The sequence below is a fragment of the Dreissena polymorpha genome, chromosome 12, assembly GCF_020536995.1.
Source record: "Dreissena polymorpha isolate Duluth1 chromosome 12, UMN_Dpol_1.0, whole genome shotgun sequence".
NCBI classification, from domain to species: Eukaryota; Metazoa; Mollusca; class Bivalvia; order Myida; family Dreissenidae; genus Dreissena; species Dreissena polymorpha.
Genome location: NC_068366.1, coordinates 57,444,036 through 57,460,442, shown reverse-complemented (window position 1 = coordinate 57,460,442; position 16,407 = coordinate 57,444,036). Strand labels below are relative to the sequence as shown.

The window sequence follows — 16,407 nt, the reverse complement described above, 5'->3', positions numbered from 1 at the left end:
CATTAGGGTGTCTAACGATAATGGAGCGACGAACCTCAAAATGCATGTTGAACTGTGCGTGAATGGGCAATGAAGTTTACCGTATTGCAATTTTTATGGAGATTATACACTTAAGAAACTTGTTCACAATTTCCTTAGATTTCGAATTTTATCCCATGTTATTCATTTACACACTTTGAACTAGTTACCACATTTTTCAAGTAAAATAACGAAACACTTTCAACCCGTATATAAATTGTCAATATTGCCGACCTTTGTACTCTGCCTTGTAGTTGTATACCAATGCGGACTGATTCAACTCGTGCACGTTTTTTTCTCGTGAGCAAATTTTACTCTTCGAATTCTTACTGCAACCGGTTGATGTTTCCAAGCGTTTTCTAACTCGCTTTCCTTTACAGAGGGCAACCGATTCGAGGATCGAATACACTGAAGAAGAGAGGCGGACTTGGTAAGAATATTTGACAGTTAGGCAGTTTTGTGTCAGACTTGACTATCGAGACAAATTCGCTGGAACAATGTCGTAAGACTGTATGACCACATACACATGTACACTGTAGCTCAGTATTGACGACCAGAGCCCTACCTGATTCACAATCATATACATGTATGTACATAGTCATATCTGCACTGACGTATAGCACCGATGTCAGAGAAAAGGAGTTCATGTTTAAAAAAAAATGACAGTTAAAGATCTATTGTTTAATATGTCTGCAAAACCCATCCTGCTCTTTCTAGTACATTACAAGCACTTCCTATCGGTGCGGCACCCCATTTAACACGTGCTACTTAGAATATGTAATTTTCTGGACGTTCTTCCCCCATGTTTTTTTTCTTGCAATATTAATTTGTAATTGTGAGGAAGCAGAATCAGGAATATTGCATCGGAAACCAATTGCTGCTTAAGTTGGGTTTGCGACTCGACAAGGAAATGTTAAGTGAAAACACTTGTCTCTATGTAGAACTTTTATAATGGCCCATGCGGTCCCCCGCGCAGTGATTTCATGGTTCCATATACTGTCTTGCACCCCTACGAGTACAGATTTGGTTATGGCCTTGACCCTTGACAATTCACCACATGCATGGTAGAAATTGAACGATAGTTGTTATTCAGAGTGCAGAGAAAATACTTGTTTTTTCCCGCTTATGCACATATATATCAATAAAAATTGTACTAATACATGGAGCCGTGTACTATAATTCCAACGTATGTGGACCTTATGTATTTTGTCAACATTTGACTATTCGTAAGGGATAGCGAAAATAATGACACCGTATCCCTTTTGTAATACACACACCACTCTGAAAAAAAACGGAGCTGCATGTTCATGGATTTTTATAGGGCCTCTAATATCAACACATTTCTATTAAATTATTTCTTCATCATTCATTCATTCAAAAGTGTCAATACTGTTTCAAGCGGGTGGTTCATACAAATTATCTTTACTTAAAGCGGGTATATACGATTTTATATATGTGTTTAATTGTAATATATTGATAAAATATGTTACAATAACACAAAATAGGCAAGAAAAATTATACATTAAAGTCGAATTTCATAAAATGCAGCAAAGAAAAATTAGCGCCCCGAGCCGATTGTGACGTACTTATTTTCCTACAATAACCGAAGCATTCGTCTTTGTATTAGGATTGGAGGTAGTGTTCGTGTGTCGTATGAATAGATATCGTTGCAGGAACTCAAATAAACCGTTAAACTAAGTTTAGATTTACATCGTACATGTATGGTATACATGCTGGCGAATTCGGCTGTACAGCCGTTTTCAATTTCAGAATTAAATATCTGGCTTATTTCGCATTTTTCGACACATGTTCTTCTTAACTTTTATTTTAATTTATATTAAAATATATATATAATAAGTTTTTTACACATTTTATATAAATTCATAAATATTTGACAAAATCGTATATACCCGCTTTAACTTCGTATCGTGTACGACATTGTTAAAGAAAACAAAACAAATTGCACGTCACAATCGCTTAATAGCTCTTTGCAAAATTGAATACAACGGTAATTCTTTGTGTAAACAAATGCAAATTCTTTCCATACAACCCTTTGCGGACTCATGATAAAGCGGTAATGACTGTGGTAGTTGAGACGTGGGCAAGGCACGAATCTCATTTTATAGGTTCATAGCTGTCCAATGCGTGTACTTATTATATGTATATAAAACGTTACAATTTTGAGCGTATATTATTTAAGTGATTATTTTTATGCCGCTGAAGGAGGGCATATAGTGATCGCACTGTCCGTCCACCCGTCCGTCCGTCTGTTCGTCTGTCCGTCACACTTTACGTTTAGGTTTCGAAAAATGCTCATAACTTCTATGTCGCTTCAGATAGCAATTTCATATGTGACATGCATGTGTATATGGACAAGGCCTTTCCATACGCACACAAATTTTGACCTCTGCGACCTTGACCTTGAACTAAAGGTCCGCGTTTAGGTTTCGAATTCTGCGTTTAGGTTTCGAAAAGCTCATCACTTCTATCAAGCGTTTATAGGGGGCATAAGTCATCCTATGGTGACAGCTCTTGTTTATTTCTTTAATAAATCCGCACACACCTGAATCTCAGCCCCTCTACATCATTTTGGGGGCATTGTTAACCCACTTATGCCTAGTGGACTCTCCCATTCTTCTAAATTGGATCAATTTATTTCCAAAATAAGGGATGTTTAGTATTTTTATTTCTATATTTAGAATATTTCTTAAAGAAATTATTTTAAGCAAAAAGCGAAGACCCCGATGAGATGCCGCTTCATGCGGCGTCTCATCTGGGTCTACGCTGTTTTCCAAGGCCTTTTTTTATACGCTAGGCATAAATGGGTTAATTAAAACATGTATAATTATTTCTACGGCCATTCACAATGCTAAACCCTGCTTACCCAGGAACAATCTAAGTAAGAATAACTGACCGCCTTCATATGACTGAAATAATGTTGCAACGGGGCGAAACATCCAAATAAACGAATACACATTCGACAGGGCGACTGTTTTTCGTGAGCTGACGGCACTTTACCCTACCCACGCGTGTAGGGAGTACCTAAGGAACTGGAAACTGTTGGAGGAATGCGGGTACAGGTAGGGCGATCATGTGCTCACTTTTCATAGTGTTTGTGCTATCAGACAGGGCATAAATTTCGAACGGTGACATATACTTTCGTTTTTAAATGTAGAAATAATATAATAAATTACGTTTAATGGACAACATATATAATAGGAAATGTATACAGTTATTAGTGTTACGCCACTCTCCCTTTTGTAGAGATAAACTTCTGCATATTAATAGATACATTCAATAGTAAAATAAAATAAATTGTTTGATAATGTTTTAAAATCAAGTTCACACCATTTGCATTAGCCATACCAATACACGCACATGCAAAAAATATATCAAATAATAAACGCGCCCAAAACCTGTTAATTGTATGTTTCTTCTGCAGAGAAGACAACATTCCACAGCTTCAAGACGTGTCGGAGTTTCTGAAAGGTATGGATACCATTATTGCATCCCCGGGGTGATAATAACACTCTCACCACTGCGCTTTATATCGATAGGCATGTATTAGACGTCAAACAGGGCGTATTGTGTTAAATTAGCACCATCCTACATACGACACGAAATCCTTGAATATCAGTTTTATACTATATACATCGAAAGAGTGGTCTTTAAACAAAAAATTATCATGAGGAACTACGTTTTCCTTCTTTTGCGTACGTTTTTGCTTCGTCCTCTTTTTACTTGCATGTAACCAGAATATTCCAATGAGTGTCCCAAAAAACGCATAGAGGTTCGTAGCATATCTCTATCCCTGTCGCAATTACAAACCACGTATTGGTGGTTGATTCAATTATTGTTGTTATTGTATATGATAAACGTCTTGTTTGTGTTGTGTTATTCTATGTTTTATGAAGGAACAACACATATATATTTAATTCAATAATGTAGAAAAATAACATCAATGTGCATGCAATAAGGAAAAGTTACATACAGATCGCAGATCGAACGATTTTTACAGCGTCCATAGGTAATCCCTAAAGTTTGTTAAGGTCCTAGACTAAATGGGCTTTACGGCGTCAATGAATGCGCTAGTAAGAGACAATCTTAGACACGACACCTGAGTTAAAAGCATAAACAATGTTATATAACGGAAAATACATGCGACGCACTTCACGTCTGTGTTTACTTTCCGAAAGGATAATTGTGAAAGTCTATTAACTGTATTCATGTCTAACTACTATTGTCGATTTCATCATTAACACAGTCGATATCACATATTATTATATTATCCTAATGGCAACGTAACAAGTGCACCTGTTACGGCGATTTCATTGTTATATAATCTAATTATGTTCTCTTTACTTTCTCCCGCGGTGTGTATGCATACAATTCCCCACAGTGTCACGTCACTAATTGCCGTATTTACCGTGCATCGCCACTCAGCCTCGTTTTAATAGAGCACGTCGTTGGGTTGTCAGGGACCCGTAAGTGCCCGGATGGTATGCCCTCCCACACTGTCGCCTGAGTGTTTACAAGAAACTGATTGAAAACGATGATTACAAAACAGGCTAAATAGCATCTAAATGCAAAGCTACCCGTATTGTAGATGGCACTCACCTCTTAGCGTCATAGTATGACTGTTTATAGTATTGTTTGTTAGATTCTCATATTAAAGAAATAGTAATTGTGATTTACTAAGTTCTTACTTTGAGATAATACCTGCAAAAAATCCCGCAATTTTTCACTTACTATTTTATAACTAGAATTATTATTTTATAATAAGAAGCTACTATTATAACTATTAATATAAGTAGAACGTATAGTATTTTCCATCTCTACATATATAATTCACGTTCTACATGAAAATCAAGACTTTAAATTTAAAAAAAAGGTCGCTTCCACAGATGTTGCCGTTTATAAAGCGGAAACTGTGATATTGTAAACATAATTATATACCATGCACGTTCAGCGAAAATCCATTTGATACATACACTTATCAATCAATGCATCTTCAACAACTGATTAGTCGCATAATAATCGACCGTTCAGCACACTCTTTGTTGCATGTCGGCGAGACAGCGGAATCTGATCAGTTCTTTAGATTGACAAAAAGTAAATGGTCCATTTCTTTGTGCAAAACCGCAAACTGATAAGTGGCCAGACAAATAATGCCCCCCCCCGGTTCCCTTTTCAGGTCGGACTGGTTTTACCCTGCGCCCAGTGGCCGGGTACCTGTCGTCGCGTGACTTCCTGGCCGGCCTGGCGTTCCGTGTTTTCCACTGCACACAGTACATCCGCCACGGATCGGCACCGCTGTACACACCGGAACCGTAAGTATAATTGATAATTTAGTTGGCGGAACTATTGGACGAATTGAACCGACCACCGTTTCCACAAGCTCTCGTAAACGAGTTCAGACTCGATTCTCGCAACTTAACTTTGCGCGTTTAAAAAAATCAATGTGTTTAATTTTCTGATCGTAACTAGCTTACGGGAGGTTTACCTAAACAGTCCATATGGCCCGTTTAAGCAATTCGTGTACTCGGTATAACTTTCTTTAAAAAAAATCTTAGGCGCAAAAGCGTGTTGGTGTTTGGTTCAAGTCTTAATTTTTCTAGTAAAAGAAGTTTCCATAATTCTGTAGTGTATGAAGCTGAAAACATCCGAACGTGTTGGGCACGGCTGTTGCTGAAAACCGAGTGGCGTACACGTTTGTTCTAGATGAAAAATAGATACGACTTTTGATAATGAATCCTATCGATGGGGATATGTATCTTATAATCTGCATCGGTGTCTCAAATGTCGAATTCACATCCTGCAATTTCCATTTATATGATACTGAAAACCAACGCCGGATATTTGTTGTACTTTTTTAACATTCCTCGTCTGCAAAAATCGACACAACCTCTGTTTAGACGTGCAATACACTTAGATGGTTAGTAATCAGTAAATCAAAGCCCTATATGGTTACAAGGTAGCCATCATATACTAAAAATATCTCTGTTTCGTATATCTTTTTCACGTTTTTTTTACAAAAAATATTCACTATTTTTTAAGAAACCTATTGACGAAGCAGAGTTCAATGAAACGTTTTCAAAATTCCAACGTTCTACGTCGTTTTCATAATTACTTTGGCCTCCATCCACAGGGACTGCATTCACGAGCTGTTCGGCCACGTGCCCCTGTTCGCGGACCCAAGTTTTGCGCAGTTCTCCCAGGAGATGGGCCTCTGCTCCCTCGGGGCGTCTGACGACGAGATTGCCAAACTCGCAACGGTGAGAATAATGTTGGAGCATGAGATATATAAATATATGTTTTGATTAAAATCATTAGGTCAATAAACTTGATGTAGCAAAAACTGTATCGGAACGTTATAATTTTTACCAATAAGGTAAGCTCGCCAAATTTGCAAACGTAACAATAAGGTTGAAGCATAAGGTATAACGGTTATCAATAGGATTTGATTAACATCATGAGTTCAATAAACTTGCGACACTAGGAGCGCATGTTTCTTGATGTAGAACAAATTACATTGGGACGTGATAATGTTATACCAGTAACGTTACGTCGCTGAAATTGAAACGAACGCATTTGAGCCTTGTTCTGAAAAAACTGGGCTTAATGCATGTGCGTAAAGTGTCATCCCAGATTAGCCTGTGCAGTGCGCACAGGGACGACACTTTCCGCAAAAAACTTGATTTTCGGTAAGGCAGGACTTCATTGAAACTAAAAATACCATTAAAGCGGAAAGTGTCGTCCCTGATTAGCCTGTTCGGACTGCACAGGCTAATCTGGGACGACACTTTACGCACATGCATTAAGCCCAGTTTTCTCAGAACGCGACTCATTTGTTCTTTGGAGTAGCATAAACATACCGGTACATAAATTGTTAGCAAAAACGTAATGTCGCCAAATTTGATTTGCAAAGGTAAAAAGTATCATATCTTTAATGTCGCGTAAAATGTGCGGATACATAAACTTTAATGATCAATATTTAAGGTCACCAAGCTTGCATCGGTACGGTCGCATAATTATGTACATGTACGTTTATACTATGTAGCTCATTATTTTTGGTTACTATATGGGCGTTGTTACTATTTCTAAATTTTCGTAACGCGTTACATGCGGTTAGATACGGCGCGGTAATATTATGTAGGTAAGTATGTCGTATTAAACAATTATACTGTATGACTTATGTATGTCGTAAAATGAGTTTTGTTTTCTTCTTTGCAGTGCTACTTCTTCTCCGTGGAATTCGGTCTCTGCAAGCAGGACGGCGAACTGCGCGTGTTCGGTGCGGGCTTACTCTCCTCAGTTAGCGAGCTGCAAGTGAGTACGCATGCTCTTCACATTGGTTACCGCCCCTATCGGTAAACGATGACAAACTTCTCGCAGTGTTTGCCTCCCTATCAGTTAACGGTTATACAATCCTCGCAGTGGAGGCTGAAACCTTCCCCTTTGATTAACGGTTACAGACTACTCACAGTGGTTACCTTTCCTAATGGTTATCGGTACCAAACGCTTCGCAGCGGTACAAAACTGTTGTCACAAATATAATCATTCAAGAAATGGAATGGATTGCGTGTTTGGTACCGTTTCTTATAATATGGAACTGCAATTTCTATATAAAAGGACTTTTGAAGCAGATAAATATTCATTTAAAGCGAAAGAAAAAAATTGATATAACCATGAACATTCAAAAAACATATAAGCCATAACAGAGTGGTTTGTAAGAAAGAGAGGATTGGATTGCGATTGTACTCCGAACCAATAAACGCTCAAGGCAGAGCTAGGAAAGTCATAATGTGTTAACATCCCATCTCCGCATTGCATATATAAAGTGACGTTACTAACTAACTGTCATCCGTATACGGAAGCGTTTGCACACCTATCAAAAATGCAAATATTACGCTAAAGTCCGCGAAAGAATAAAATGACCATTTTCGCAGTTTTGTCGAAACCTTTCCAACAAGGCCACACCCTTTTCCCCAAATAATTAAAAGCCAATATATTCAATAAAAAATACTAACAAACAATTAAATATATGAAACAATGTTCTCGGAATGATTGCCCCCATATAGAAAGTAATCCACAGCGCATAAGCACACCGGCTAGTTGAGGAGCGTTACCTGTGGACACAATGCACATACCCTGCTAATGTTTTGGTCACGCAACACTAAAATGCGGTTATATAACGAATATAAATAGCACGGCGATAATAAATACCACATGACATATAGGCAAAAGATGTGCAAAACAAGCCGATATCTTATGACATAAACATCTCAGCACTCGAACACAGCTCTACGTTGATCTTTACATAAGGCAGTTATGCGGAGTTTGTTATTTTTTCTGATACATAGATGTAAATTGTATTGTTTTTAGTGGTATACTTCACTTATATAAAGCAAAACGTTATACTCTCTTTGAGAACGAGATCCTTTGTTTTTATTCAACATTCATAACTTTTTATATCGTATGTAGCAAACTTTGAAAACATGCTCTCACGGTTAAAATCTAAAAACACCAAGTACTGGTTCGTCACAGGGTACGGACTCGAGCGTATCCTAAAAGTCGATGGCAATTGAGCTAAAGTAATCAGGTAAAACCCCTTTACCACTTGGAAACGCACAAAAACGCATTAGAAAACATATTCAAATTTAAGACCTTCTTACTAGATTGAAGTTTGTAAGGATTTATTTCCAACGATAGGATACTGACGAGCAGTAAACAGCATAAATCCTGAACAGACAGGGAGTTTCTCGCAGGCTGCTCTGATTTTATGCTGTTTGCATATAGCAATTCATTTTCACTTTGCTTTTGAGCGGGAACGGTTAAAATTAGTGCATTACTTTACTCTCACCTCGTGACACGTGTTTCAGCACGCGCTGACGGACAAGAGCGTGAAGAAGCCGTTCGATCCGCTGACCACGTGCGAGCAGGAATGCCTGATCACGACCTTCCAGGACGTGTACTTCTACACGGAAAGCTTTGAGGACGCCAAGGAACAGATGAGGTAATCTACGGTGCCAAAGACAATTGTCCTACAGAGCCACAATTGCTTTTAATCAACGGCGCGAACCCGACCATAATAGTGCTATTAATCTACGGTGCACATTCGACAATATTCTGAAAGAGCCTATATCACCATTAGTCTATGGCGCCCATCAGACCATAGTCTTAATCTTTTACTACTGTTAATCAACGGCGCAAAAAAAGACCATATTGATAAAGATCCATTATTAAAAGTATTGCTATTAATCTCCGAGCTTTTCTTGCAATTTATCTACTGCTTCAAACAGTCCATATTCTTAAAGATCAATTATAACTTTTAATCGAGGCAAAGTAGACCATATTCTTGAAGAGACTTTATTGATATTAATCTTTGGCGCTTAGACGATCGTTGTCGTATTGATTTTTTATTGATATTTATCTACGACGCCAAACATACTATATTCCAAGAGAGCATTTATTGGTATAAATCTTCAGGGCCAACCCGACCATCTGCTAAGAAAGCCTTTTTTACTTCTATTAATAGCTTTGATGCTATAAATCTACGACACAACTTCGAAAATATTCTAGGACGCCCTTTATCGATATTAATCAACAGCGCCAACCTGGCCACACTAAAATATATATTGTATTGCTATTAAGGTACGGCACCCACCAAAAATATTCTACGAACGCCTTAATTGTTATAAATCTAAGGTGCAAATCCGACCATATTTTAAGAGAGCTTTTCTAGCAATGTATCTACGGCGTCAACCCGGCAATATTCTAATACATCCGTTATTGATATAAATCTAAGACCCCAAGCCAGCCAAATTCTATTAGAACCTTTATTTATATTAATCTACGGCACTAACACGACCGTTGTCGTATTGACCCTTTATTGCTATTTATCTACGGTGCCAACACATTATGTTCATAGAGAGCCTTTATTGCTATAAATCTATAGCGCAAACCCGACTATATTCTCAGAGAGTCTGTATTGCTGAAAATCTATACCGTAAATCCGACTATATTGTACGAAAGTCTTTTTGCTTTCAATCTAAGGACCCGACCATTTTATACAAAACCTTAAATTGAGAGCCTTTAGTGATAATACGGAGCCAACCGACGATAATACGGAGCCAACCGACCATAATCTACGAGAGTATGTATTGCTATTAGTCTACCGCACCAACTTGACGATATTCAAGTTCTTTATTTCAATTAATCTCCGGCGCCTTATGACGTAATTTCTTAAAACGAACCATTCGTGTCAGTGCAGAAACTATAATAGACATCGTACGGTATAACCCAGGCATCGAGAACCATTATTTCCGTATATGAAGACGATAAGTGTTGTTGATACAGATGGGTGGAAGCTCAGTACCCTGTTTTGCTAACTTCTCCTCTTATGGTTAAATATTATAGAGATTACAAAATGTCTGTTATTCGGTTCGTGTAAACGGTGTAGTTGTCATGCTTTTGTAACAAACAGTAACACCCATACTCCCAGCAAATAAATTTTAATGCTGGATTATCTTCGACTTCACTCTTGGCTGGTATAATATCAGTTTCGTATATTGTCAATATTTGCATTCTAAACGCTCATATAACTTTCTGGCAATGGCATTTCGCTGACATTGTTGAACATTTGCCATCTTCAAGAGGGATACTGACATTAAAGGTTGACCAGTACGGATGGCAACGCTAAGAAATCCGTTCCGATTAGCATGTTTTGTGACAATGTTGGTGGCATTTCAATGTGAGTGCATTTGGTCTGGTTTCATACGCATCAGGTTGCCAATTCTGGCTTATCTTAACTAATTAGTTTCACTTCATTTTATGTAGGCGATACATCATTTAAGCATGTAAATTTTTGCGATGGTTGGCTTAACGAAAATAATAGGGCAAATATTAAAAATATATATATTGTAATTTGAAACAACATGAGGAGTTAACGGAATTGTAAAAGTATTTTTTGTTCAAACGATGGTTTACGTAACTTACTTAGTTTTATAACGATTGACAGCGCTCAATTAAATTGGAGTTATCACCGTAATAATTAAGTCTAATAAAAAAAGAATTGTTTTGTGTGCCATCTGATTTCATTATTTATATCGCATACTCAATAAACATAGATACAAATAACTACAGAAGTTATCTACATTTTTATGGATTTTGGCGAAAGCTAACAATCTTTGGTGCACTTGTTACGTTTACATTTTTAAACTATAAGGATTACCAAGCTCTTATTGTTTAGGCCTTTTCCTGACACGTGCAACTGACGCTCTGACAATTATATAACCAATTGTGTACATTGCTTCTAGTCTATTTCCTTTTTCTATATTGTCCTTTATGTTTCTTTAAAGTTATGTGTTCCTTCAATGTTGCCTCAAAATATGTAACCATCGGTAACGTGACTTCAATCCAATGAATGTTACTCTAAATATAGGCGGTTTTCTAGGAGTTTCGCAAGCACGATCAAGCGTCCATTCGCCGTTCGCTACAACCCGTACACACAGAGTGTCGACGTGCTGGACAACACACGCAACATCGGCTATCTCGTCAGCGAGGTAGGATCATGTTTATGGAATATCAACCCCATGCGTACACAAACTTTTTGGTTTTTGAACAGGGTGGTGCATAGCTTCGCTCGTCCGAACATTACAGAACGATAACATTAGCAATTCCCCATAGTAACTTGGAACATAGAAACAATTATGTTCTAAGCCGTATGATACAGTTATAATAATTATCGTTTAAGTTTCTTTCTTAAAAGTCTTTCTTCGCTTAAGAGCATTGTGAATGTTCCGTTTGTTAAGCATCAGGTCATTTGAAGAAGTACACAAACATGTACTTAAATGACTCGTACATAATACCTTAAATTCTATAAATAATTGGTCTTAATTTTGGCCCAATGTATAATTCTTAAACTTATATGCAATTTGAGCTTTATGTTTGCCTCCATCTGTTCATACACCCATCCGTCTGCTCATTATTTCGTATTTCCCTACGCATGCCCTGCAAAGAAGCCACATGTCAACATAAAACATGATAACGAAACTCGCAATATAAATTAAGGGCGATGACCGACTTACACGTGATAGAGGCTACAATGTAAGGGGACTGTTATTTAAACAAAAAACGTCATTAAATAATGCCTGTAATAACTCTAAACGCACGGAAGATAAGTATGCTAACGTTCGGTAAGTCAGTGTTTCAAAAATATGTAATAAAAGAACTAAGATCTGAATATGAAATTGTACACAGAAAGGAAAGAGACGGTGTGCCGAAGCACAATCTTTTATTGAAAGTGTTTTATTGTCATAGAGATCCTTTGCAATATCAATTAAAATTAACTGCGAGACGTCCTTAACAATTGTCAGTGATTGTTTCCAATCATCTATTTTGTTTCTTTTGTTTTTGCTTATGAGTTGTGAGTAAAAAACTCCGAGTTATATTCAACAAAATTAACAATATATCAGTTAAAAAAATAGCCTATTCAAGCATCCGTACACCTTACCGTGCCAAATATTTTTTTAGGTGAAAGGGGAGCTATGCATCGTAAGTGATGCGTTGCGGCGCGTGCAGCAGATAGAGAAGGCGCGCATGCGCGGAAAGGGGATCGACAAGGCCATGGAGATGTCCATTGACGAACACGTGGAAAACGGTGAACAGTCGGACGAATCGGACACACATACAGGCTATGCGAACGGTGTGCACAAATAACGACACGTTTGGTTCTAATTCTTGAATGTGACAGAGGATATTTACTAATATTATTGATTTCATGTGAACAGTTATTAAGAAAAGGTGTCGTTGTTGAATGTGATACGATTGTATTAAGATCTATTTTTATTGTTATTGATTGTGATGTTATGCATTTTTTCCTAGAAACGAAACAAATGTTTGAAATAAGCTCATTATTTTATTATTTTAAGTTGCTATGTGGTATTTGCGTGAATTCAGTTAAACATAAACATATATGTGAACTATAAAGTATGTTCATTCAACAAAACTAAAATTATTTCTCGTTTAAAAAACATAAGACATGCTAATTGCTGTTAATGAAATACAGTAGATCATAATGTATTAATACCTTATGCACTGATATCATTTGAACTTCTGTTTTTATGCGAGCATTTTGCAATTTTCTCATATTAACTCCAGAAGTTGTTCGCATAGCAACATTTTGATACAAATATTTATAAAAGCTTTCTTAAAAATCTATTTAAAATCCCCGTTACGATAAATTTTACAAACATACGACATCTTATAATATGCACTACATTTATTGAAATCCGAGCATTAAAAGAGTCAGATGTGCGATATAAGTACCCGCAAGTTAGCAAGGGAAAAGTGAACTATTAGAACAATACAATACAATAAGGTAGAACAATAGTTAGAAATACAAAATCAGTGTGCAGGCGAAAGCATATTGTTTTATAATTCACTTATAAAATGCACTGTTGTTCTTTAAGACAAACGTTTTGTGTTCTCTGCTTGAATCTGCTAGATAATTAAATTGCAATCTGAAAACATTGTGTTGTTTGTTCTTAATGTCTATCGAGTATGTTATGAACGTGATTTTAATTATCATAAAAACTTTAATTATTTGTATCGCGTCATTATATAATCTAAATTTAAATTATTATTCAACAATGGTTCAGTGAATGTATGTTCTTCAGAGGCAAAATTTGCCGTATTTTCAATATCATTATCTTTATACTGACATTCAAATGTTAGGACATATTATTAGAATAAGATATTCAAATACATAAACCTCAAGAAACTAAGGTACACCCATGCAATTGAGACCTCATAATCATAAAAGATGATGTAAGTTGTGTTCATTTTTGTATTGCAACTTTAAATACCCGAATATACGTTGTCACGTAATCGTTCATAGTTCATGGACGACACATAGTCACTAGCGATGTCAATTACTCTTAAATTACCGGTGTGTAGCCTATCATTCAATATCTCGTCATGCGCATATTGTCATGATGACGAGATTTGCATTAACTACCATTTTCTCGTGTCACGCATGGGACAAGTCCGTCCCTCCCTATTTATGTTGGTTTCTCTGCATAATGTAGGATCAAATATTCAACAACACCATATATCAGTTTCTAGTCCAATTTAATGTCTGACTTAACTAATATTTCAGTTATACAAATACGTTGTGATTGCTACATGATTGTGTCTTTTTTCATCTGTACACCTCTAGGTCTAAACGCTAACTCAACTATTTCCCTCTAACATTTGCCCCGTGAAACTCAGTTATGAATCCCATTGGTCAGTCTTCTAAAAAAACTGATTGGCTAGATTACTAAGAATCCCATTGGTCAGTCAATGCGTTGCTTGACCAATACAAACATACCCGGCCTTGTGTCAACTTTACTATTCTTTAATCTCTCCCTCATCGATAAGCTTATTTGAACATATGTGCACTTAATGACTGTCATGTTTACTGGCCCTTTTGATAAATTTTTTCAATATTTCTTACATGAGGTAAACCCACATATTCCACCTACAATTTCTAACCATAATGTGACACAATGTGATAATGGTTGAATAAGATGTCTTACATTTTATATGCGGCTAAATAATTTCGTAGAAAGTTTACGACTAACAAATAAACATCAAGGGCATAGATAATCAACTATTCACACAGAGCCAAACAACGGTAATTGCTCTAAGTGTGTTAGCATATGTTCGATAGCCGCATTAATGATTGTTAGCACTAAGATAATTTGACCAAACTCAACAATATTGTATTCATAAAGATTATTTACCTACACAAAATGTTACATTCTTATATTCTACAAGAGACGTGTTTGTCAGAAACACAATACCCACTATTGCGCCGCTTTGAAATTATATTTCATTATATTATTTGGAAGGGAAAGAAGTTATCTCCCTTTTAAAGCTTATTACTTCCCTTGGATTGTATTTTTTTACTTTTGACCTTGAAGGATGACCTTGACCTTTCACCACTCAAAATGTGCAGCTCCATGAGATACACATGCACGCCAAATATCAAGTTGCTATCTTTAATATTGTAAACGTTATGGTCGATGTTAAAGTTTTCGGACGGACTGACGGGCGGACAGACATACAGTTTAAATGCTATATGCCACCCTACCGGGGAATAAAAATATATCCTTGAAAAAATCGTTATCAATGTGTGATATCAATCGGACGCTTTTGCATGTGGTTTAGGTGTGGTTTCATCTATTTGCACATGAAAATCGTGAAACGCGATATGATTCTAATTTGTTTAATAGCTTGATTTTATTTCATACAATACTTACCTAATATTACTATAAGGATTTTCCTTTTCTTAGTCCGCATTTTACACAGCCCCGGTTTACCCGGAGAATACATTTTTTATGTTGAGGATAGAAGGTCGCGGTGGTGTAGTGGATTAGGTGTCCGCCTAGCGATCGGGAGTTCGTGGGTTCGCTCCCTACTCGGGGAGCAATCTCATTATCTCCTCCACAAACACCAAGTACTGGTTCTTCCCAGGAAACGGACTCGACAATGTCCACATCTGCCTATAATAGGCCTACCTGTAATAGTCAGCAATTGACTGTAGGAAGTACGAAGTAGAAGTAGAAGTAGAAGAAGAATCAGATCTAATCTCGTAGTCGTTGCCTTCCATATTCGTCGTGGATATTTATTATGTCTGATTTTTTGAATTTTTGGACGATGGGACAAACCTGTCGGAGAGTTTCGATCATTCGTTGTCAAACAAAAAGGCGTCTGATACAAAGTCAGAGCACGAGGCGAGAAAAAAAAAAGAGAAAATCAAAATATTCTCTATTGGAATTTAAGTTCGATAGACTGGAGAGCTTAGTTACGCGTGTGTTAGACAAGGTGGCCAATTCTCTACCGCATGCGCAACGCTATACAGAGACAAACTCTGATAATCGGAAACGGCATGCGCCATGCCATGCAGAGACAAACTCTGATAATCGTGAACGTTTTCAATATGACGTTCAATCTATTTAGGCGAACGCCAATTCGGACGATAGTTTGTCGGATACGATGAATAATAGTGTTTTTATATGTTTGGCGAAGATGCATTAGTGAAAACTAAACCAATGAAGGAAGGCATTTGTCTGCATGGCTCACACTTGAACGTTCTCAACACGAGTTTTAGGTGCAATCAGCCTAATTTTTTAACGGCTTTCTATGAGGAGTCAGTTGATATGTTCCCAGTGGATGAAACAAGTGAAAAACACTCAAAGTGCCGTCTTAAGATGACTTCTTGAACGGGTTCTTAACAAAACGTTATTGGCAAAAGGCTTCCTTTGCGAAGAACAAAGGCACATTGCTATTTACACAGCCATTCAAAATGGTGGACAAGATCTGTTTCAAAGGTCAGCATGC

The 16,407-nt window shown here is 37.0% G+C and overlaps 1 protein-coding gene across 1 annotated transcript in view; it reads left to right on the top strand.

The window, feature by feature from the left end:
* Nucleotides 1–13,003, top strand: part of LOC127852644 (tryptophan 5-hydroxylase 1-like) — a 14,053-nt gene extending 1,050 nt beyond the window's left edge. The window contains 10 exon segments of the mRNA XM_052386596.1: nt 399–409; nt 412–448; nt 3,003–3,098; nt 3,461–3,507; nt 5,213–5,348; nt 6,167–6,293; nt 7,252–7,347; nt 8,901–9,034; nt 11,474–11,582; nt 12,553–13,003. Of these exon segments, the coding sequence (XP_052242556.1) occupies nt 399–409; nt 412–448; nt 3,003–3,098; nt 3,461–3,507; nt 5,213–5,348; nt 6,167–6,293; nt 7,252–7,347; nt 8,901–9,034; nt 11,474–11,582; nt 12,553–12,738 (979 nt within the window). The 3' untranslated portion in view covers nt 12,739–13,003.
* The last annotated feature ends 3,404 nt before the right edge of the window (nt 13,004–16,407 follow it).